At 36.8% G+C, this 25213-nt stretch overlaps 2 protein-coding genes across 2 annotated transcripts; both read left to right on the top strand.

The window, feature by feature from the left end:
- The first annotated feature begins 529 nt into the window (after positions 1 to 529).
- psmg3 (proteasome (prosome, macropain) assembly chaperone 3) lies at positions 530 to 3470 on the top strand. The gene is made up of 3 exons (XM_008415906.3): positions 530 to 679; positions 1807 to 2029; positions 2775 to 3470. The coding sequence occupies exons 2-3, from the start codon at positions 1817 to 1819 to the stop codon at positions 2925 to 2927; spliced, it is 366 nt and encodes a 121-aa protein (XP_008414128.1). The 5' UTR covers positions 530 to 679; positions 1807 to 1816; the 3' UTR covers positions 2928 to 3470.
- Positions 3471 to 3577: 107 nt separating this feature from the next.
- Positions 3578 to 24205, top strand: tmem184a (transmembrane protein 184a). The gene is made up of 9 exons (XM_008415907.3): positions 3578 to 5454; positions 5607 to 5807; positions 11830 to 11995; positions 12809 to 12899; positions 15628 to 15703; positions 18970 to 19061; positions 19989 to 20158; positions 20279 to 20476; positions 22858 to 24205. The coding sequence occupies exons 2-9, from the start codon at positions 5607 to 5609 to the stop codon at positions 23085 to 23087; spliced, it is 1224 nt and encodes a 407-aa protein (XP_008414129.2). The 5' UTR covers positions 3578 to 5454; the 3' UTR covers positions 23088 to 24205.
- The last annotated feature ends 1008 nt before the right edge of the window (positions 24206 to 25213 follow it).

Below are 25213 nucleotides of genomic sequence, written 5' to 3'. Positions count from 1 at the left end.
TTAGAATGAAAATAAAAAAATATTTAACTCACATGATTTCTTCTTATTTATGGTTTTTGGCGGCTGGCAAAACATTATCGCATGCCATTATCGTAAATTTTCGTATGATAGTTCAGCAGAATATGTTCACTAGTTCCATCTTCAACAATAATCACATTTACCTATGTTTCCCTACTGCGACTAAGGTACTGTTTAATCCTGTATGTCAGAAACTAAGATGTGATATGACTATTTCTTCTCTCCTCACCTCTCACGCCTTCCACTGAATAAACTCCTACCTTTTCTTTTTCTTAAATTGCTTTTGCGGTCTCACCTTCATTTTCTTCTTTATGATCCTTTTTCTTCTGTTCGACTGACTTTTAGATCTAGTTCAACTAAAATGTGTCTAGTGGCCTCCTTTGCAAGTTATTTACATTTAAAAGAGACATTTAAACAGTTTCTGTTACTTGTCATGCCAAATCCTCCAACTTAAACAAGAAATTGGAACCACTTTGTCCACGAACCACACGATAGGTGGAGATTTGGTGTGACGTAATCACGTAAAGTACGTACTCTCAACACAGCGGAACACGTTTGTTTCGGTTTGTTGTCATAGTTGTGTAAGGTTAGCAGAGCTGAGCTAAAACCAACAAAAGTCTCCATATTGTATACAGATAAACTCGATAGACAGAAATTTATGGTGAGAGTTTTATACGTTTGTACTTCTTTATAACAGCGATATTCGTTTTTCTACCGGAGCTCGTCGTAGCTGGGAAGCTAACGTTAGCTTCCAAGCTGCAACATCAGCCATTCTTATGAAGCTTGTCTTTACTCAAAATACCTTAAATGATCCGTTTGGCTTGCTCGCGTGTGGATTTGGGCATATAGTGCATATTCTCTTCTGACGTAGTTGTAGCCTATTTAGCCATTTCAGGTGTAAATGTTTGTCTGTTTTATGCCCCGTTGTCTGAAAATGTCCAAAGATATCAGTCGGTATGATTATACTAGATACATTAGGAAAATGTCTTAAAAAAAGGTGTAATGTTCTGTAAGTTTTTTTTTTCCTTTACTAACTATGCAGCACGTAGTTTATCCTTCCTTGATTAGTGATTTGTTCCTTTAGTGGTTAGAATAACATATCGGTTATTTGACTTGTAATAGTATTTTCATTCGCCCCTCCAAAAAAGGTAATAAATATGTGTTCCCCATTAAACACCCGGTAAATAATAATCTGATTTGAAAAGAAGTTAATTTAACCTTATTATTCAAAATAAACATAAAATTCTGAATTTAATAATTCAGAATTTTAACAGAAGATAAAGACTTTATCTTCTGGACTATATAAAGTCATAATCAAGTACAGACAATTTCCCACTTTCATACTAAAGGAAAACTACATGTATTGAATATGCAAGTATACCAAAAAAAGTCACTCTGGCTCAAACTGTTGGCTATCTGAAAGCAAAACTGCTCATCTTCAAAAAGATTTTTAGATATTGTGCAATGTTCAACAATCTGTCATTAATGAGAGTTCTGCCTTTTTAAGTATTTAAAATGATACATTTGACTGGTGTTTATTCAGCACTTTAAAATGAAACAGTTTAGTTCTAATGCTGAAATCGATAGGTTTTTGCAATCAAAATACTTTTGGAATCTAGATGCTTGATAACATTAACTAGCAGACTGTTTAATTTAAAATAAAATAACTCGTTGTCAGTAAACTTAAATCTGTTTGTGACGGATCAAATGTTCATTGATAAGACCCAGCTACTTTTCAAAAATATATATTAATTTAGTATCTTTTGTTTTATCTGCTTCTCTCTCCAGGATTAACAAAATGGCTGAGCCCATCATCAAATCGAGACAAGCACAAAAAGAAGTGAATGGGATCTCAACAGAAGTCGTCTGCACACAGTTCAGTAATTACATATTTGTGGTCCTTACCCAGTACGGCAAAATCGGGACATTGATTTCGGTCACACCTGACTCCCGATCTAATGATATCAGCACCCCGACGTTCTCCACTAAAGTGCTGCTGGGCAAAGATGAGGTACGCTGGGTGAAATTGGTCAGATTAATATTGCATCAGTGTGATTATAGACTTCTTGTCACATGGGGTAACTCATTTCACGCGGCGAAAGGCCAGATGAGATCAGCTCTGAACTACTCAGGCAGATTGTAGAGAAATGAGATGCACGGAGTTCAGCGGTCTTTTAAAATTTACTCAAGAAAACTCATTTCATCTCTGCTTGAGCTTGTCATTTTAACAGGCACACAGTGCATAAGGTGTGTCATCCGTAGAAATATAAATTGTTACAAAGTTTGCGCAAGATGTTGATTAGACTTTTAATTTATTTAAAAAGAATTACTCTGTCTTGAAAAGACAGAAGAAGATAAGGACATTTCTCCTTTGTAATCTCCTAGTTATATGCATTACACAGCATCTTGAAGACACATGAACAATTTAATTAAAACAGAATAAAGATAACTGATTGTTCTATTTGGAGATGTATGAGTGCTAGTTGCTTTAAAAAAAGCTTCAAAAAGCAATTTTCCTTTGACTTGGTGTTTATTGAGTGAATTATGATATATTGTTGAAGACGGAGAATAATGTAGCACATTTTTAGCAGCAGTGACATGTTATTTGATTAGGCTTTCTCTCAAGTTACAATTGGAAAGTGGTTTTGAGTTGATTTCTTATTTACCGGGTGTATGAATTTAAAGCTCTGACATGCAATATTAAGAGCTTTATATCTAATTTGTGTTTTATTTTTCTTTTTTCCATATTTCAACAGCCTTTGACTCATGTCTGTGCTAAAAACCTGGCCACGTTCATATCCCTTGAAGCTGGAAACAGGCCTGTCTTACTGGGACTGGCCCTGAAGGATTCTTCCATAGACACAATACGAGAAATCAAAGAGATCATCAAAAGCTGCAAAGTGTGGTAGAAATTCAGAGCCCCCAAAATAATGACTGTAACTAAAAAGACCTGGCGAAATAACGGTAGCTGCTCCTACCGGTGTCATATTTTGTAAAATGATATAAAATATTACTTTTTTGTATTTCAAAATCCATTAGCTAAGTTTTGCATTACTTGAAAGGTTCAGAAATAAAACTCTTTAATGACAAGTTCAAGATACTATTTTAAGTCTAGTGACTTTTTGGTTGCTTTATCGGCCTGTTATAAATGACTAATTCCTTCCATACACAATGGACTGCGCAATGTTTGGTGACGTCTTTTTATTGCGGCACTCTTATCACAGAAACATGAAGTAAAGGTCAACAGTCATTTCTCATTTTCTCAAAGCTGGATATTGCTTTATTACTGGAAGTTGGAGGAGGATTGTTTTATTTCTCTAATAATAATAGTCTGTGAGAATTGAAGGCTTTTAGTGAGCTTGGAAATGACTGACTGGAACCTGTTTGATGCGAGACAGATGTTTATTCAACATGTGTTCATCTTGGTTTAATAAACATGTTTCATCATTTTATGAGGAACGAGTTGGTTTTTAATGCCGTACACATTTATTGATAGCGATATATCTTTAATGGCCGTAGCATAATGTTGCACTGATAAGTTTAGAAAGTTCCAACATTGGTAGCCCTGCTGTCCATATTTTGAACAGTAGAACAAAACAGAAGTTGAAAAGACCAATTGATGAACCATTTTCAGTTTACTAGCACTCAGGATTTTATTTAAAATTGTCCTGGTAGTAGTAATATAATGCCAGGAAACCTAATAAGGTTCCAAAGGAATTTAGAAGGTAAACCACATCACATTTTCTCCACTGTTGGTATGCCTTTCTACATTTTTACTCTTTGTTTCATGCTAAGGAAACCTGGAGCTTATGCCAAAAATCTTTGCCACACCTAACCAGAGCACATTGTTCCAGTCAAAGTCCTAGCTGGGTTTAGCAAACTCCACAATCTGCGATAAGACAGAAAATGTTTTTTTGAGTGGGTTTGGGGGGTCACTTAAACTGGCTGACTCCAACATGTCAGTCTTTGTTGTGTTTTTTTTTTTTTCTTGCAGAGCGCTTTGAAGATTTTAATTTTACCTCCCCAGCCGTCCTGACTGTTTGGTTACAAGATAACCAGGGTTGTCATCCAGCCTACTGGCCATTTGGCTAAAAGAAATGGACCCTTTAGTTCTGTCATATTTATACCCCATGGAAAAAGAGATGTGTAGATTATTTATTAGACATTCCTAGAAATGGCTATAAAATCTGAATGTGTCCCAATAAATTCAATTCAATTCAAAGTTGAATTGAAATAAGGCTGACCATGCAAACTGACAATATAAAATTTTCTCAAGTAAATGATATAGCAAAGATTAATGTTGCAAGTTTATACCTAAAGCTAATACTAACCAGTTTATTGGTCTAATTAAAGCTGTGTATTTTTGGCAGCTTCAGGTAAGCCACAGATTATATTCATAGATCTGGCAGTAATTTGTAAACTCAACTTGTTTCTTCTGACTGGAAGCAGATTATTTTTGAGTGGCCCAAACAGTCCTGACTTGAAGCTTTAGAGGGAATACTTACATTGGTGTATGCATGGTAGGATAGGGTAAAGTAATTCCAGGTGTATTGTTTTAACTGTATATTCACTTGATCTTCACATACACGCATACAGAAAATAACAATAGAACAGTTTGTGTACAAACAAGCCACTTTAACATAAACCTTAAGTGTGTCAGGGATATTTCGTTTAAACCATTCTTGTTCTAAGTTTAATGAGATGTTTAGAGAAGGCAGAAATACTCAAGTAAGAGATTATCACTAATAATATTAATTATATTTGGTCCAGTGAAACTACCACATGTAAGTATTTTCCTTATAAAGTATATATAGTGAATGTAACTGAATGCTAAGTAGCTCCACCCCAGCTCAAACATCATTCATGTTAACCGGAAATGCTGGTAATGCATAAAAAGTAGAGATTAAACGGCTTTGCACCTGACACGCCAATAAGGCTAATAAAACTGATTGCACGTTGTTAGTCAACGTGATGACGACATCCGTTTAGTCGAGAACACGTGATTCCTTTACCTGTGCCCAGCCTATTTACTTCTTCAGCCGAGTCCAACCGCTGCGCGCACACAGGTTTCAGTTTTTAAGTGTTTCTTAGAAAGCTTTTAGATGTTTATCTCGGTGTGCTGAGCAGCCCTCTGCTGTAGTTCCGTTTATCTTGGTGTGCTGAACAGCACTCTGCTGTAGTTCCCTTCTTTGTTGTAGCCTTTGCTTAAGTTTTTCCATCTACTGTGTGGACTTCGACCTCCGCTACTGAGGCACCTGTTAAAAACAAGGAAGTCTGTTCCTGCTCAACACGTCTCGTATGTGAAATTAAAACGGGGTTTGTAGATGCTGACGGCTGACAAACAGGTGTTTTGTGCTCTATGCTGATCCTTTAACCCTGACCCGGGACGATCACTGCCTTCTAAACTGGATAAAGCTGCTTTCCACTCGGAACAAGGTGAGCCGCTTGTTGACAGCAGAGAGGGATCAAATGAGTGACATTTTACCGATCAGCGTCTGAGATGTTTATCAAATAATGTCGTCTGTAAAATCTATCGCTGCTAGAATAAACTCGCTTCACGGTGACTTTCTTGACTCTCGTTCTTTTAGATGAACGGCTCTTTGAACATGGATTCATCGTCCGAAAATAACTCGATTGTTCACCTGGATGAACCAATACTTCCGGAAAACATAACCATCATTCGGACAAGGAACGGGTCACTCACGGATCAGATGTTTCTGAACACAGTGACTGCTCAGGCCCTGTCTGGGATATTTGTCTGGTCCGCCTTGCTCATAACATGCCACCAGGTGAGTTTGTGGTGCTCTACTAAATTATTTTTTCACACACCCCGTAGCGAGAAAAACAAAAATCTCATCATCAAATAACAGCAGAGAGAAACACACCCTTAAAGCTCTGCAGCCACAATTATGTGAAAATGTAATCAGAGATGCTTTGGGACTCCTCCTTTGCCTTAAGTAAGACCCTTTATTCTGCAATAAAGGGTCTTTTTTTTTCTAGGTTTGCACCATGAATCTGAGGTTTAAGGCCACTTCTCCTTTCATACTGCTATTTATTTTACCGGTGGCTGTTTTTGTTATTGCCTTCAAGGGTGTTGCTATATTGAAGGCTGTACCAAGGCACAAACCCTCCATGATAAAATGTGTTATTGTTTTAGGTGCAACATTTTCAGAAGAGCAGAAGAGTTGTTGTTTGCCAAAACAACCAACTTTATCTGATAGAGCATAGCTGTAATCTGTAAGACGATAAGTGAGATTTGGTGTATTTCCATTCAGTCATCAATAGGAGTTTCCAAAAACTGCAACCTTTGATGGCAAATATTTTATTTTATTTTTTTGAGGGAATTGCATAACTAATAGCATCATTACCAGTCTAGCGATTGGAGCACAAATGGGAGCTGCAGCCTCCCACAAATGGGAGCTGCAGCCTCCCACAAATGGGAGCAGCAGACTCCCATTTGAATCTCTGATATTAATGTGCCTAATTACAGTGGTTAGTTTTCATTGCTTTGCACTCTGCTACCATATCCATGCTGAAAAAGCACTGATAAAGGTAGAAAGGCAAAGAGACATCTCACAAATAATCAACAGCTACATTAAAAAAATGGCACTTTGACTTACACTGGTATACTTGATAAGGATTTGACAGAAACGTTTATTCTTTTTTTTTATGTATTCAAACCTTAACTTTAGCAAGTCTGGCTTTATTGTCGATGTGTTCCAAACACATTAACTTGAAGGGGGCACCCATTTACTACACCTGCATAAACCTTGTATTGTTTAAAAATTGCAGTGCATGCCCACACTTAATTGCACCTAAGGGCAACTTAGAGTGGCCATTAAAACTAAAATGCATGTTTTTTTGTTGTTTTTTTTTGAGTGTGGGAGGAATACAGAGTATTCTGAGAGACCTTGTGCACACACAGGAAAACCATGCATCTCTGCCACTATGCAGCAATTGAAGATTATACTTATTGCAAATATATACCTTTTATTTCACTAATTTATGGTATAAAGTCAAATTTTTTTGTACATTATATATTCTTAAAGAAATGTTTCCAGTTTTAAGATGGAACACCTTTGATCCCTTTCAGGAACTTTGTTAATTCAAGCGTGTACCTTGATAGGATGCCATCTGTCTACACCATAAAATGTCCTTGCTACTAAATGTCCAACAGTGAACTGTTGGTAATATAATAACAAAGTGGAAATGATTAGAAACGACAGGAAGTCGGCCACAAAGCGATAGGCCATGTAAAATCCCTAAGTGGCTACACTGGATGTTGAGGCACATAAAGAAAAGAGGTTGCCATATTTCTGCTGAATCAATAGCAACACACTCCAAGCTTCTTGTGGCCTTTAGCTCAAGAATAGTGGAAAGAGAGTATAATGGAATAGGTTTCTATGGCCAAACGGCTAGATCAAAGCACTTGCATCAAAAAGTGCAATGTAAAGCATTGGATGCAGTGGGCTCTTGAGTGACAAATTGTGTTTCTCTGAGTCTGGGGCTATCAGTTGCCAGGAGAACAAAACTCTCCTTACTGCATTGTGTAAACATGCAACATTTATTGCAGAGGCAATTATTGCATGGGGCTGTTTTTCAGGAGTTTGACTCGGCCCTTTAGTTCCAGTAAAATGGAATTCTTAATTCTTCACCACGGGCTTGTGCTTATATTTTTTGGAAAAAAAAATTGTTGCTCGTAATGTTGTGGAAATGGTTTCGGGAAGGCCTCTTCCTGTTTCAGCATGACTTTGCACCAGTGCACAAAGTTTTGTACTAAAAAGACATAGAAGATTTGGTTTATAACAAAAGAACTTGATTCTGACCTCGACCACCATTTGGAATGAATTGGACTGAGTCAAACCTTCTCGTCCAACTTCAGTGTCTGACCTCACAAATACGCTTTTGAAAGAAAGCGCATTTGCTTTCATTGCTTTTCCCCTAAACCTTCTGAAAAATCATGGCAAACTGTACAGAGCACAGTTGGCTTCTTTTTACTCTCACATGTCTTCAAAGTTTGCTTGTTCTAAACACAAAAGTGACCTTAAGTTACAAAAAATAAATAAATAAAATCCTAACTGATTACAAAGAAACGGAAACACAGCAAGCCCTCTCTGCATGGCAGAAGTTGATGGCCAGGAGAAATAAATTGTTTACTGTGCACCACCTTTACCCACTGCTATCTCATCGTTGCTGTAAAATTAGTGTTTCCTCATGTGAGGGAACGTTGCCCACTGTGCAGAGATGATAGCTTATCATTACAATGTTATCATTTGCTGTGAATATAAAGGGGTGCTGTGTTTTATCAGCAGGGAAATCAGTAGACAGTGGGATAACGTTCACAGCTGTTTGAAGCTGTTTGAGCTTGTTGTTTTCCAGGTCAGATTTTTTTTTATTTTTTATTTTGTTCACATTCAGCCATAATATTCGTCTTTTGTTTTAAAATAAAACACGAGAACATTTAGTAAGCAGCCACACAGAATTTCTTTAATGCTTGTTAACATGTATTTGTATGCTGTGTTGTGGAAATAATTAATGAGTAATCTGCGCATCAGGGAGACACAACAGCGGCAGCAGCAACACCCTCGTTTAGGGATTTGTAACTCAATATCCTGCAAATTGGTTTCTATGTTTTTAATATAGTACGTGTTTGGCCAAACTCTTGCTAGCAAGACATTTTAATTGAACAAATAAATAGCGAGTTTTCTGCTGGGGGAATAGAGTGAGTTTGCAACAGGCATCTCTTGTGGCACACTGGGGGAATAAAACGGTCTGTTGGACCAACGTGATAATGCTGGCAGTGTTTCATCTGACTTGGCTTCAGAGAATGGCTATAAATTGCTAAATGCTCTTTCTGAATACTAAGCACTCGTTGACCTTAAATATTTTTTCCGGGTTGTCGACAATTCGGTTCATACTGATATTTAAACGTTTGTCCAGGTGGTCTTATTAGCTCTTTTGGAACTTAAAGTGTTGGAAATGAAAAGGGGCAAATATGTTTCAACTGCTCCCTCTTTCCTGTGCGTTGTCTCTCCACTGTCAGGTGGAAAATTGCAGAAATAAGTCCAAGCTGAAAACGATTGCGCTGCTGTCGTCAGTGGTCAGCGTTTTGCAGTCAGAGGGAACTCTGGTTCTGTTCTGGATTGTTTGCCAAGTGGAGTCGGTCCACAGGAAAAGATTCATCACATTCCCAGTCTCGCAGTGATCGGGATTTAATGAGCAGCTTCTAATGGAAATTTAATCAAGCAGCTTCTGTTCATGAAAGATTTTTTTTTTCATGCAGTTAGAGAAAACAGTCTGATTAATACAAGAATTTGCATTAAACCAATACAAAAAATAAACTAGTTTCCTAAATATGTAGTACTCTTCCCAAAGCAGTTTGTGAGCACGATGACTTTTATTTACAACTTCATTAATCTTCAGATGAATGAATATTAGCATATTGGTCAGATATGTTTTTTTGTTTGTTTGTTTTTGCCGTTAAATTTAATTTGGCATAATTTAGGTATTTGTAATCTGTTAACATTGTGGCTATCTTATTTCCATTTGTGATTGTAACTCTTATATGAAGAAGTTTTAAAAGCTGTCAAAGTGGAATAATTTAGGTAAATCCCTGCATGTCTGAATAATTGCATAAATTTTCTTTCATACATCCTACTTTGTTTGCTAGCTGAATACCAATATTACAATTTTATTAGAATACAACAAACACTTTTGTTTGTGTTGAATTTCTAAAATGTATTTCTTGAGTGTTAGTTATTTTAGATATTTTGTAGAACCCAGAGGTCACTGTTGAGATTAATTTCGACATAGCTTGACATTTGCTGTGTGTATTTCCCAAACTTGTCAGATGTGCCATGTTGCATTCATGGAGGCCATAGAGGGCCACGTGGGAGAGTCATGTGTGTTAAGACCTTAATCAGCCCATGGAAGCAACATTGGTATACTGCGTTCTCTACTCCTGTGTGAAAATTCAATTGGAAGCACTCTTGGTGTAAACAAGGTGTGCCCTGCAAGTTTAAAGCATGAGTGTTGGGCAGGTTGTTAAAATGTGACTTGGGTAATCTGTATATTCAAGACAATGTTAAAGCTTCATTTCATAATAGCAGACAAACAGTGGGTGCAAGTTGATCTGTGGCTATTAATTATACCTTCCTGATAAAATCCATAGCTTTATAAATGTAAACATTGGCTAAGTCACAATCTTGTTTTTGATAATGATGTAGCATCATGTTATATGTATACAATACTCCAAACAAAAAAACAAAACATGACATCTGGCTTCTGAGCGTAGTGAGAAGTTGACATGGAAATGCGGCATATAACTCGCCAGTAGCTTCAGGTATTTATTTGACTCAATTCAACAGAAGAGGCATTGATGTGAACACAACAGAAAGATGTGCAGAGATTTTCAATGAGGGTGCTGCTCGCTTTTTTTTTTTCCTTTACAGAAATATTGACAGTGAGGTCTCGTACAATGGCTTTGAAACCGAGAGCTATAAATCATTTAAAGAATCCCAATAACTGGAATTAACCATTTATGTATGCCGCATATAAACGAGAGGAGTCCGTGCTTTAATCTCATGCAAAGTCAGACGAGAACAAAGGAACACATAATTTTCGTGTGCATATAAATGCAGTTAAAATTTTAAAATGAAGTGTTCATTTCTTATGTGCAATTGACATAATTTACCGAATAAAAATTACAAGTGATGCAAGATCTAAATTGGGCCTGCAGGCTTTTAAATATTGATGCTTAACTTTGCTGATGTTTAATGATGGAAAATTACATCCATGTCTGATATCCTATAAAGTTACTGCTTTCTGTTCATGTTTTGAATTTGTATAATAAAATGTCTTTTTTTTTTTTTTTCAAATTTTGCCATTAGCTATTTTTAAAAGGCCAATTCCCCTTGTCACAAAGTTGTACCCCTATTTGCCATATCATCTCAATCTTATTTCACTTCATACTTGTAAACAAACTGTTTTGTACCCATGTGTTTAGCCATTACTTAACTGTATCATTTGATAAGATTAACAGATGAATAATTACACAACTAACAATTACTCTATATGGGTTTATAGAGATTTTATATTTCCTTTCATTTTGGTTCCGAATCTTATTTGGGACAGTCGATTCTTATTTGGTCCATTATCATTTCAAATTGTTCAAGCAGCTTCCTATTGATCGACATCATTAGTTGCATAACTACATTTCCTTATTGTAAAGCAGAAGTTCAATAAAGTAGATAAGGTTTTAACTAACTGGTTGACAAAGCCCCCTAAGGTTGGTAGAAATTACGAATGTCATGATAGAATGTCATTTTTGAAGAAGCATGAATTTGTAATGCCTTATCAGGATGCAAAGAGCTTCACAACTACATTTAAGCAACAAAAGATCTAAATTAAACTTGATTTTACGAAAAACCATCAACACTAAAACACCACGTTTTATTTATTTTTTTTAATTGTCACAAAGTATACTGGAGACAAAAGTTTTCAAGCTTGCTGAAAAGGCAGCTTTGTCAGGACGTTGGTTGATTTCATTGCAGTATCAGTTAATGATGGCATGACTACCAAACGCAAACCCCAGCTAAGACAGTCTGACTAAGGCAGCGCATTTTCTTATCTGTTGTTTTTTACAATGCTTTTCTGATTTCAGAAGTGCAGTGGTCCGATTTTACTGCCATGCTTTATTCCATGTTCAGAAACAAAGTTCACACATTGTAAAATTCCTAAGCAAATTCAGTGGTTTTCTAACTATATTCTTGTTTCTAACTGATACTTTATGTTTTGTGTTTTTTATTCTAGATCTACACACACCTCCGGTCCTACACTGTCCCCAATGAGCAGCGCTACATCATCCGCATACTGTTCATTGTGCCAGTTTATGCCTTTGACTCCTGGCTCAGTCTCCTATTCATCAGCAACGACCAGTACTATGTTTATTTCGATTCCGTTCGAGACTGTTATGAAGGTATGTGTACCACTAAAGGTGTGATCTGGTATCTGGTAGATGTCTTCGTTTTTTTCTTTTTCTTTTTTAGTGCAGAGATGGGTGTTTTCCTGCCCCCTTAGTCATTGCAGATGTCAGAGAGCCAAGAAAGTGACCTAACTAGTTTTTCTTCCTCCAGCCTTTGTTCTCATAACTAAAGACTTCATCATAGGAGGTGTTGCATTTCTTGGAGGAGTAATTTTAGTAGCATCCCTTTTTTTTTTCTTGGACTGTGACAGGCTTTGCTTTTGTTAGTTTTGATAAAGTGTGGCGTGTAGCACTGGAATCTACCATTGTACATCTTAATTATTATTTGTAGACTGAAATATAAAAGTACTTTTTAAGTTGCAAAGGTGATTGTCATTCTAATTTAAATAAAAGCTATTTGTAAGATTAGATTGTGGAGATTACTAAAAGCCCCGTATTGTGACTGCACCAGAAAGCACTGACACTATTTGCAGCTAAAGCATAATGAACCTTCTCTACACCGGACACAATCTGCATTTGCTTCATTTAATCCTCCCTTAAATAGCAACAAAGGATTAAGAAGGGATTTTCGAGACGCAGAACCATTGGAAAAGCCTTAATGTCAGTACTGAAGCATTCATTGTTCTATAAAGTCGAACTAATGATGATTATTATTATTTTTTTGTTATGTGGGAGTTTATTTCCATCTCATGTTCTTTGACCTTCACAGAAAAGTAAGACTTGAAGGGGATGGGAAACTGTTCTGAAGCTGCAGTGGTGCAAAATATAGATATTTTATTAAAGGAAGAACATTTCTTTATGTTTCAGCTTTTGTTATTTACAATTTCCTGAGCCTGTCCTTCGAGTATCTCGGCGGAGAGAGTGCAATCATGTCTGAGATTAGAGGGAAGCCTATACAGTAAGTACAGATTGAATCACTTTGCCTATTACATGTATTTCCTTGTCATTTTATATTCAAAATGCTAATTCAGGACAAATAAATGCATCAGCTGGGTTTGTGCAAATATTTCTATGGCTATATAAGCTGCAGAATTGTCTTTCTGGCCTTTAGATTAACATTTAGTTTGAAGTTCACTCTGAAAGTCTTAGTAGTAAACAACTCTCATAGGTGGCAGTTGCTTTATCTTTCAGCGTTTGAAATGCCCTTTATAGTCTGTGTTTTGGGCACAGACTCTTTGCCAGGTTCTAAAGACAAAACTATAGTGTTGAGATATTTAGTTTAAGACTTTCTTTGTCAGAAACATTTGTTGTTTCACCTGATTCATATGAAATATGTAAAAAAAAAAAGTCAATGTGTCTAAAGTCAAACCAGTCAGGAATTTCCTGCAAATAAATTAATTCATTTATCCCATTTATTCATTTAGATTTGGAATATGGTGTAATATCCATGGCTAAGGATAGAAGTGATGATGAACTTTAAGTTTATTATGATTTTTAAAGCTGTGCTTCAAGTGGAACAACTTTCGTAATGGACTGTAAACCTTTGGAGGCTGGTGGTTGTGACTCAGCGGGAAGAATAGTTGTGTTGCAATTTGGGAGTGTGGATGGGTGAATATGACTCGTCGCACTCAGTGGTCAGCTTGACTAAATCAATACTATAGACAGAGGCTCTACAAACCCCTGTTAAAATGCAAGGTTTTTGAAATTTAACTATTTTAAATCTTTTTGAAAGTTTTTTTTTTTTTTACTCTGGGAAATGTGACAAAATCTTGTGTAATGAAAGTAGAAAAGCAAATAGAGTTAATGCAGCATAAATGTGCACACCCTTGAATTAAAATTGCTCTACCTTGCAAAATGTATCCATGCACTTTGAGATTGTAATCCTGAAATTGAAGTTTAGCTCCATCAGGCATTCACGCATTTTGGTTAGGAAGATTTTGAGGCCTGCATATTTTCTTTGGAGGAAAATACTTTTTGTCTTTGAATTCTGCTTCTGAGTCCAGACATTAAGAATTCAGGAGATGGCTGTCACATGCAGACCAACACTAGTTCTTGTTAGAAATTCCTGCAACTCTTGGCAGCCTCCTTGACAAGTTTCTTACTCATCTTTTAGTCGGTTTAGATTTTTTTAATGTCCTTGTTTTTCCAGATTTCCCACCTGCTTCAAAGCCCCATTGTGTAACTACAGCATATAATGCCATGGAACATTTCGTACAAAATAATGTTGATCCTTATAACCACTTTGCAAACAATGACTTTACCTAAAAAAATGCAGGTGGGCTAATGTCAACCTTTAAGACAATTGAAGGTTTAGTTTAGTTATTATAATTGACTCTAGGTGTGAATTCTTGACACTGAATGCTGTAAATGAACCTGAACATGGTGCACACCTTTATAATAAAGTTATTGCAACTTTTTTTTATCTTATATGTTGTTTATTGAATAGTTAAAAAAATAAATGTCACACATGTGGAAAAGGTTTAGAAATTATTCATCAGTCTATTTTTTGACATCACAGAAATCAGACGTTTTACCAGCTGTGTCTTTATTTAGAGTCCTAAAAACATTTACAGTATATTGTTAATAATTATATATCATGACAAAACCTTTGTCATGATAAAGTAAGTTTCATTTCCATTAACCTTGGTGAATTTTAGTTTGGCAGTAGCACTGCTAAGGACTTAGCACCTTAAGTGGAAGTTTCTTAGTTGTTTTTTTTATTTTTTATTGTACTTCACATATAGTTACACAGAGCTGAACTCTGCTACTGGTAAGACACTTTAATACATTTGATTTAATTTAAGCATCCAAACAGAATCAAAATATAATTTTACGATTGTTTTATGCAGCCCCATTTTTGTTTAAACACCTGCATTCCATCTCTAGATAATCCTGCAAGGTGGATGTAATGGTGATTTTAAAAAATATATTGACTTACATTTTTATTTCTGGTAATGCAAAGGACTTTTATTTACCTTTTTGCTACTTTTATCATTTTTATGTGCTCAGGCCTTTGCATCAGGCTGATTTGCTGCCTAGATATAGAAAACCCATAATAAGAGGTGTATTTGCACTTCGGCAGACTAATTTTCTTAATCTTTCCCAGGCTTGAGGCTACAATAAAAGCTTAAACAGCTCCTCAAGAAGTGATAATAAAAAACGACTACATCTCTAAATGAATGAGTAACACTTCTATTTTGTTAGAGACAGGTGTTGTAGCTCAACAGATATCCTGTTGATTTTCTGTAGATTGTTAAATTAGTTTTTGCTGCTCAAACTTTTGTTATTCTCTTATATAAATTGTGTTGCAATAAAATGTTTGAAGTTTAATGTGCGCTAGTGAAGGGAAAATTGTCAAATGTGTGGGTGATAAGTGATTATTGAAATGGTTAGATGACTTGGGGTCGCTGTTGACAGTAAATAAGCAAGTAACCAATACAATAATCAAAATGAATGCATGAAACCCAGAATTGCACTAACAATATAATACAATTAAAAGTAACAATTTTTGCTGCTTGTCAATATATCACATAGCCGAACGGTTTACATTAAAATGCTGATTTAGTCTTTGTTTTCTTACACATGTGCTCTCGTTTATGTGATAATTTGCACTTAGTATTTGCATGCTGGTAGGTTTCCTGTTTGGCAATGCAAAATCAGTCCATCTCTCCGTGCTGTCTACACAGGTCAAGTTGTTTATATGGGACGTGTTGTCTGGTTGGAATGAGCTACTCCATCGGCTTCTTAAGATTCTGCAAACAGGTGAGCCTCAGTCCTCTCCTCTACTCTGGAGATGATCCCTCTGATCTCTGGAATAAACTTGCTCACGCTGAAAATAAAAATACATTAGATTGTCATCATTAAATAAATAAACAAAAACCCTGAGCTGTTATTTAAAGCCTCCAAACTGCTTACAATTGACAGTTGTGGTAATTGGATGCTCTGTGGGTTTAAAAACATTGGAAAGGGAAAGCAAACGCAGGTGAGGGTGGGTGAAGGCAGCATGATGATGTACACAGAGAGATGATCTGATCTGTCAGCACAGAGCTCCTTCTGTGTCTTGGGATGCTGCACAGGCTTCCTCTCTAACACTGATGGATATTGAAACTGAGCGATGTCTTCAGAACAAAACGCATGGTGAAAAGGACTATTTTTTTTTCCCCACAGGCAGATGATAAACTGTGTACTTTGACAGTGTTGTGTACACAGGTTTTAAATTGAAAACCTTTCAAATTCTCTCTAGAGGTACAACTGAGAGAGTGATAAAGGATATTTCTCTAATAGAATGGAACGTAGTACTTAATATTTAGGTTTACCCCAAATAAATGAATCTGTTCATTTCTTGTAATTTGAGAACGAATACGTTGCAGTTTGAAACACATTATTCTGCATGATTCTCACTGCTATTTGTCGAAGTACTTCGGTGACATTAAAAAATGCTGATTTGCACAGCAGGACCAATGTGAAAGGAGTGCTGAAGAGATTCAGAGTAATATAATAATTCTGCCTTGCATATTACAGGTGCGCCTGAATGAAATGGAATAGCATCCAAGTTAACTTATTTCAGTAACTCGGGTCAAAAAGTGAACCTTGTATAGTTTCAATAAGCATTTATTTCTTGTCATTTTGATGGCTTTGTTTGATAAGTGATGAAAAACTTGAAATTGTCTGAAAATTGTGATAGTTCATTTGTTTCTTAGCACAAAAAAGTTATGGCCTGCACAGTCATGGCCAAACTGCTGACTTGACAGTTGTCCAGCAGGCAGTTTACTGCTCCTTCCAAAATTAAGGAATTCTACAAAAGGTCATTGCTAAAGAAGCTGGCTGTTCAGAGTACTGTATCAAATTATAATAAGGGGAAGATGGGTGGTAGAAAAAAATGAGATGGGGCTGGGGGGACATGCTGAAGGAACAGAAATAACTTCAGTAAAACCCGTTCAAGAGTTTGAAAGCGATTTTATGAGGGCTGAACTGCGACCCAAGTCAGTGATTTATGAGCAACCACACAGACGTATGCGGTAAATGGTATACATCCATTGGACTCCTTGTGTTAATCACGAACAAGCGTTCTCAGAAGCGTCTGTCTTTATTCTGAGCTCTTTATGCCCTTATTTTGGAAGCAATAGTTCTGGAGTTTACAGAAGCAAAATGGCACAGATGAGAACAAATCTTTTTTTAAAAGTGCCTTAAAGCTAAACTTTTTAAAATCCAACCAATGCAGCAGATCTGATGGACCTTCCTTCCTATTTAAATACGGAGTGGGGACGTTATTAACATGAGCAGTCTTTGCACATTTGGAAAACGTGTTAGTGTCATTTGAAAGCAGTTTACCAGTTCAATCACTGATATGGGAAAGCAGCTTGAAGTTACTGTGGGTTTTGATGATAAGGGTGAGGGCGGGCTGCTCTTGCATGCTAAACTGCTTTTTGACATTTCAGTGTGTCGTTGTTATATGCTTGAGGAAGGTTTTATTTTATTGGGCAGAAGAAAGAACCCTGCAGACCCCTGGCACAGTTGTTGTACAAGATCCAAATAAATTAGGAATTAAGTGCAGAGTTTAACTGTTTAATAGTTTATATTACACCAGAAAGAGTATTAACTAATGACTGTCTAACCAACACAAAATAGCAATTTCATGGGATGACAGCCATGACAAGATGTAACCTAAATTTCACAGCTTTATATGTAGAGTAATAAAAATCAAAGTTTTGCATCGACTCGAAGATGATCCTAATTAGGCATGCATAATTGACATTTTATCATTTTTCATGAAGTGTACCAACATATAAATTTACTTATGAAGTTCTGATACATCTCCAAAGAGTGCAAGTTGCAGGATTAAGTTTTGGGAGAAACCACGAACATGCTCTGTATTTTTGAATTCCAGACATGTCAGCGTTTCATGTTGAAATCTTTGCATTGAGAATTTTCAGAGTGACAGACTGGCACTGCAACAAGTTAAAGGCAAATAATGACTGTCAGCACTGGAAACTTCAAAGTAAATCAGTTTTTCTGCAGTTTGAATACTTGTTCATGGCAATTTGCAAAGCACGGGAAGCTTCCCTCTGACTAATCAAACTGAACACTGCTGGCCAGTTACTTTCATGTGAGAAGTTCTGTTAGATTTGCTTATTCAGACTTCAGTAGATGACAAAGTGCTACTTTCCTGCCATTGGGAATGCTTTGGATCTATGGCTTGCATTTTTCTCTCTCCAGGAGTAATTGTTCTTCTAAATCAACATCAGACTAAGAAAAAAATAATTATTTTAAAGAAAAGACTACCTTTACAATTAATTTAGTGACTAATATACTATATGTACAAAGAGGGAGTTTTGCCAACCATGGGTTCATGCAGAGCTGCAATTGGATGGTTTGGACAAGAAAAATTTCATTCTGTCAGAATGGCTTAGTCAAAATACAGATCCAAATTAAATACAGAAACTGGCAAAAGATGAAGGTTGATGTTCAGATGGTTTGTAGCCAATCTGACTGAGCTTGAGCTGTTGTACAAGTAACAATAGACCAATCAGGTTTTAATTCCTCAAAGCTGGTATAGACTAATTAAAAATGACTTGCTGTTGCAAATAATGCAAAAAGAGATTTTATTTAAGTATTCACTCAAATAGACACAGCAAAACCAGCTTCAAATATTTTTAGATGCTTACTAAGAAAACAGTTACGAAAACAATAGTTTTTGTCTAAGAAGCATGAAATTCTTTGTCATTTCTTGCTTCTTTTTGGTAGTCAATAACATAAAACTTGAATGCAGGGACATTTTTAATATGACAAAATTGGTATCTTTGGTATGAGGCATTACTAACAAATGTATGCCTATTAGTAACCAGCTATATTTGTGCATTTCAGTAAAGTAAAATCAACATGTTTTTGTTTGTGATAATGAGAAAAAAGTGCTTGTCATTGAGCAGTCCTAAACATTTTCCCAATTTTCTGATGCCCCCGTCCTTGTTGGTTTTGCCCTTGCTTGCTGTCTCTTGGTATGCCATTCTGAATCGTCATGTAACCTCCAGGCGACTCTCCAGTTCTGTGCTGTCAAACCCATCATGGCGGCCATCACCATCATCCTACAGGCCTTCGGCAAATATCACGACGGAGATTTTAAGTGAGCAGCACCTCCTTTTTTTATTTATTTTTTTATTGCTTTTCATTCTCTTGTGTATCCCACTGATGCATGAGGTTTCCAGAGGGTTTGTTTTGCTGCTTCTGTGAACATGTAAACAATTTGGAAATGGAGATAGGCATATCGCCTCTTTGCAGGGAGAATGATAATAATGGTTGACTTGAGTTCAAAGTTATGGGATCAGACTTTGCAGCTCAAGTCTGTTATATTTGGTCAGATGTGATATTGCAACTTTTGCTTTGGAACGAAGGGTTGTAATTACCTGGCGTACTTTGAATTGAAAAAAGACTGTTACATTTTACACTTGTATATAATTCATGTAAAAGATGGGCATAAATTGCACTCAAAAAGTTTAGTAAAAGTTTCAAGGCTTCAGATAAGAGCAAAGCTCTTAACATAATAAGGAGGGTAAATTAGCATTTATAAATTCATCTAAATTCTTCATTAGATGTCTTCTGATCCTCCTCAGCTCAGTATCTCTATCTGAAGAGTCAGCTGTGACAACACTTGTTTCAAAATTACGTAAAGGAAGCAGACCTTAATGAGTGCTTGATGCACGAGTTTCCAGTTAGCATTCTTCTTCGCCCTCATATCAAACCTAAAGATATTTTTAATTCATTCCCTCTTTTATTCATCCACAAACGTCACATCTTCCTCCAAGCTTTGCTGCAAAACCACGATGAATCACTCATTGTTTTCTTATGCTTTCATCCAACCATGCGCTCTGTTCTGCAATGGTTTATTAAGCGCTGTCACAGCTGAATCATCGCAGCGGCTCTGTTCGAGTGCAACAAGAAACAATCAAACGTGGAAGTCTGCCTGCTTCTCTCATGCACTCATGGAATTACACCTATGCTTAGGCGAATATTTAAATGCTGTTTGACGCTGTTCCACTTCCTCTCAATGCAGTGTTAATGGAGGCTACCTGTACATCACAATCATCTACAACTTCTCTGTGAGCCTGGCCCTCTACGCTCTCTTCCTTTTCTACTTTGCCACAAGTGACCTGCTCAGACCGTATGAACCGGTGCTCAAATTCCTCACAATAAAGTCTGTCATATTTTTATCCTTCTGGCAAGGTAAGTTCATCCCTCTTTTTTTGTGTGTGTGTGTGTGTTTTTATTTATTTAATAGAAATCTGGTCACCACCGGTGCATGAAGCTACAAATGAACGGGTAAAATGTTGCTCTTTTCTTTAGGAATGGTCCTTGCTATCCTGGAGCGGTGCGGCGTCATTCCCAACGCACTTTTCATCGAAGGACATAATGTGGGTGCTGGAACCGTTGCAGCCGGCTGGCAAAACTTCATCATCTGCATCGAAATGTTCTTTGCTGCCATTGCGCTCCGATATGCCTTCCCCTGCACCGTCTACCAGGAGAAGAAAAACGATGTGCCAGGTGAGCTGCGTTAGTTGAAAATGGGCACTGCCGTCGCAACAAATAAACTATATTGACGTGTTTCCAGGCTAATTGCCCTTCTCGCATTTCCAATGACATTCTTGAAAGTGTTTCTAGCAGCATTTCTTTGGTGATCTGTTTCTGCTGGCCCAGTCACACTGACCTTTAACTCATAGGTTGGCCTTTTAAACAGTGTTGTAAAGTCAACGCGTTCTCCAAAACCTGACAGAATAGTTGACATTAACTGAAGCTTTTATTTCTCCAGATCTGATGTTGATGAAGGAAAAAGCATTTGAAAGATTATAGCTTAGGGTTTTATTGCTTTTTGTTTGTTTGTTTTCCCCTTTATCGCTGTAAGAAAAGACTTTTGATCGCATGCCCTGAGAACACGAAAAGACATCAAAGAATTTGAGATTCTCGCAAACATCTCATCTGTTTCTAAATTATGTTAAAGTCTATTTCTACAAAAGTTGAGATGTTTTTTTTTTTAAACAAACAGCAGTGTTTGGATCCATGCCACATGAATGTTGTGGGTGTCCGGGTTGGATCTTAAAGGAGCTTCAACTACATGAGTTTCATTTATTGAATAATGAAAGGGAGAAGAACAGAGTCTATGTGAAATCACAAAGAGTGTTCGTTCCTTTAGCATCTGGGAGGCACATCAATGAAAAGACTTGAGGATTTTTCAGAAAACTGACTGCAAAGGTTATGACTGTTGGGTGCAAAGGGCTGCAAAGTCTTCAGGCGCCATAAAATGTGTACAGTAATGGTAATTCCTTTGCCTGGTCTGGGTCTGTGATTGCTTCTGCAGACCTCATTCTGCACAGCTTACAACAGTGTGGCTATTGATGCTGTGTACCTTGATTTGCTCAATGCAAATTTTTTTTTTTGTGCAGTCGAGCTGAAGCCGTAGTACACATAATTTATTCTATGCTGTCTTGCAAAAGTATTCTCTCACCATCAAAAATCTGTTATGTGTTTTCAAGGTCCTGCACCATAACTCCTCCAAAAAATAAAAAGCTTTATGCTAGGATTTTTTTTTGTTGATAATCAAAAAATAATAAGTATCAGATTTGTGGAGTAGAAGAAAATTAGTTTGTATTAAAAGAAATATGTACAAGGTGTGATGTTAAGGTCAATACGTTGTAGATCCGCATTTCGCAGCAATTACAGTCGCAAGTCATTTGGAGTATATCTACACCAGCTGTACACAAAAACTGAAAACTAAATTAATTTGCCTTGGAAAATTGCTAAAATTCGATCAGATTGGATGGATTGTCATTGATGAGCAATTTTAAGTCTTGCCACACTGTTTGGGCCATTCTGATACAAAAACATTCTTTGCTTTAAAATATTCATGTCATTGTTTTTTTTTTTTTTTCATTGTTGTTGTGTAGTGAAAATGTAGAAAATCTAAATGGAGTTATGAATATTTCACTTTTGCAATGTGCTGTAACAGAATCATTTAGTGGTAGAACATAAAGCAATGAAACCCATAAGCAACATTGGTTTAGAAATGCTGTATAGGCAGTCGTAAGGAAAAGCACAGTTTTTAAATGTATTTTACCAGAGTAAACCTTCAGAAGAAACTGGCTCACACACTAGGAGCCTGAGGGGAGCTGGGAGGTGGAAAGGAAAAGAGAGATAAAGCAAATTACCGTCCAAGCCGGATTCAACCAAAACGATGCATGAAAGTGAGGCATGGTACGTAGAAGACTGACAGGGGATAAAATAAAGGGAAAAATATCTAGTATTCAAGGTAGTAATTATGGAAACGCTTTTGAAGGTGCACATTGTTCTCGTAAGGATTACTGTTTTAATCCTATGAACAAGTCGTTATTACTGTCACTGCTAATTGTCAGTTATATTACAGCTGAGTGGGCTGGCATGATAATGAATATAGGATGTCTCAAAGCAGGGATGAACATTGGGCATGACAGTTTGGAAGAAACGGGCCACAGAGACCAACAAATGCTCTGAAGGCTGGATGGACCATCAGTCACAGATCAGGAACAAGCAGCCCTGGGGCCTGAGATGGCCAGTGACCGCACATTAGGACATCAAGCTTCAGTTTTCAGAGCATTCTTGGTAAAGGACACAGAAGAAATGAGGCGACAGAGAAAAGCACAGATTAAGAGGATAAGAAGCAACAACCCAGATAATAAAACAAGAAGGCAAAGAAAACAAAAGATTGTAACGAACACATTAAATGTGATATAATTACCATAATCTTTCTGGTTCCAGATAAGTTTCTTGCTTTTTTTTTTCCCCCACCTGCCTTACCTTCACTGTTCTTCATGCCATGCACAAAAAGTAACAGCACAGTTTTGCAGATTAAACAAAAAAAAACAACAACTTTATTTATTGTTTTGTTTCTGCAGAGAATCTTCCCCCAATGCAGAGCATCTCCAGCGGCTTAAAGGAAACCATAAACCCAGGCGACATGGTTCAGGACGCCATCCACAACTTCTCGCCAGCCTATCAGCAGTACACTCAGCAATCCACACAGGAGGTCAGCCAGCCCAGCACTAATGGAAAAGTGGCCACGGGCAACAAGAGCTCTCGCAAGTCTGACAAAATCATGCTGATTACATCAGATGATGAGTTCTAGGCATTTTTCCAGCAAGAGACCCAGGTGTTGGTGCCCTTCCCACCTTTACCTCTGACCCCCTGGGGAAAAAAAAAAAGCTGTGTTGCATTACTCGCTGAGCTGGGCTGAACACAGGCGGTTCATTTTCGCAAGTACTTAGACGGGACTACCTGCTTCTGTAATGATGATTTTAATCAGAGGATGTGCATGAAATTTTAAGTTTTAAATTTCGCCGCTGAATGTGCCCGACAACTGATCCGTCTCCATCTTGCTGCGATAATCTAGAAAATGACATGTCATCTTCACTTCATCACACGAGTCAGGAGCCACGCGCTTCCCTTAAATCAAGCTGCCGGATTTTCAGCTGCGTCCCCCCCCCCCCCCGACGCCGACTCCGTCCGCGCCATCTCGCCACGGCAGCCTCTCTGGCTGTCTGAAGTGTGTTCCATCTGAATCATGTCAGTTTCAAAGAGCGGATGATTAATATGTGACTCCAGGTGGGAGGCAGGGGAAGCCGGCAATGGCTGAGAATGGCACTTCATGGACCGTTACTCACATCTGCTTGTTTGAAGTATTTGCTGAGCATTCCTCGGCATGGTTTCCTGACGAATGAAAGGCTTTTGTTCAAAGACGTATTAGTTTTGGAGCAGGCAATTCAAACTGCACTTCACTATCCTTTGTATCCACCATAGCAGGCATAAATTGGATAAACCCATTGTCTACAAAGACGGAAGCTGGATCATCTCATTAATTTTCTCTTAGCATGCTAAAGAGTAGCCCAAATAGGCAGCCATGTAATACAGGCTAAGTTAATTTTTTTTTTCTTAAGGAATATTCTCTTTTGTGACTATTTTTTGTGTAGTTTTTATGATTTCATTTCAATGCTCATGTTATCCCATCTTGCAAGGGTCATGAAATGTGTTCACAAGTTGATTAGTGTTAATTGTACTGCTCAGTATGGTCTGTGTACAAATATGTAATTGTAAACATTTTTATTCTATTTATTGTGAAAAGTTCGGGCCATTTCAATTATTGAACATTTATACATTTTACTTTTTATTCTCAATTTTTATGGTTAAATCTCTATATGTAAGTATAGCTTTTCAGGGACCTTTTTGTTAAGTTATTTTTTAACTTGTGCCAATGAGTATGTGTTTTTTTTTTTGTGTGTGTGTTTTTTTTCTGGAAAGGCATTTATTATTAACATAAATGTACAAAGTAGTGCTAAACTGGCCTTAAATTTGACTTTTCTAAAGCTTTTAACGCAACAAAAACTGAACATTTTGATGAGGAAAATTTTATTTAGAGGTATAAACACACATCAATACTACTAAAAGGAATAATTGACCATATTTTCATTTCAATCAGGGCAGAAAAAATGTTTTATTTGTACACAAGGGTAGTTCATTGAGAAAACATGTAAATAAATGCAAAATAAAAAATAATTTAGCTGTTCTTCTTTTATACAATTACACAAATCAATGAAATAAATACAAAACATATGAGCAGATTGACAAGTTTAAAGGGTAAATAACTGGTATGCTGCCATTTACTGTCCTCGTTCAAGGTTGGTATGGATGGCAACTAGTTGGCCTCAAATCTTTGCTGTGAGACTACAAAAAACTCTTACTTTTCAAGCTAATTTGGCTAAAAAACAAACTGCAGTTACTAAAACCATATTTGATTTTTGTCGTCCTTTCTGTATTCTAGCCTATTCTCTACATGGCTGAATTTAAACAGTAGCTTGTAGACTGGCAAAGCTGGTGTCAAAAGCTTATTTAATCAGACATGTTTAAAGAAAATCTATAAAAGTTCTTACATTTTCATTAAAAATACAAGTTTTATATATACTTCTATATATATGTACAATTCATATAAAAGTATTGGGCAGAAGGTAACTTAACTTCTGGATATTGCCAAATATATTCACAATCTGTAAGAGGAAAGAAAAATGTCTGGACTAAGTTTAGTAAACATCTACGGCAGGAAGATGGCTGTGCCTCGTCCCACAAATAAATCCTTCTAGATTTTTGTCTAACATCCGTTCAATTTAATTGGAAAAACTTTTTCTACTGATTTGCATAAAAGAAAAGACCATCATGTATCTTGGTCTGGATATAGTGCTTGTGTATTTAATTCACCCAGAG

Source organism: Poecilia reticulata, chromosome 8 (assembly GCF_904066995.2).
Source record: "Poecilia reticulata chromosome 8, P_reticulata-male-v2, whole genome shotgun sequence".
Classification (NCBI taxonomy): Eukaryota; Metazoa; Chordata; class Actinopteri; order Cyprinodontiformes; family Poeciliidae; genus Poecilia; species Poecilia reticulata.
Note: the sequence above shows the minus strand (reverse complement) of the source record. Positions and strands in the feature narration are given on the sequence as shown.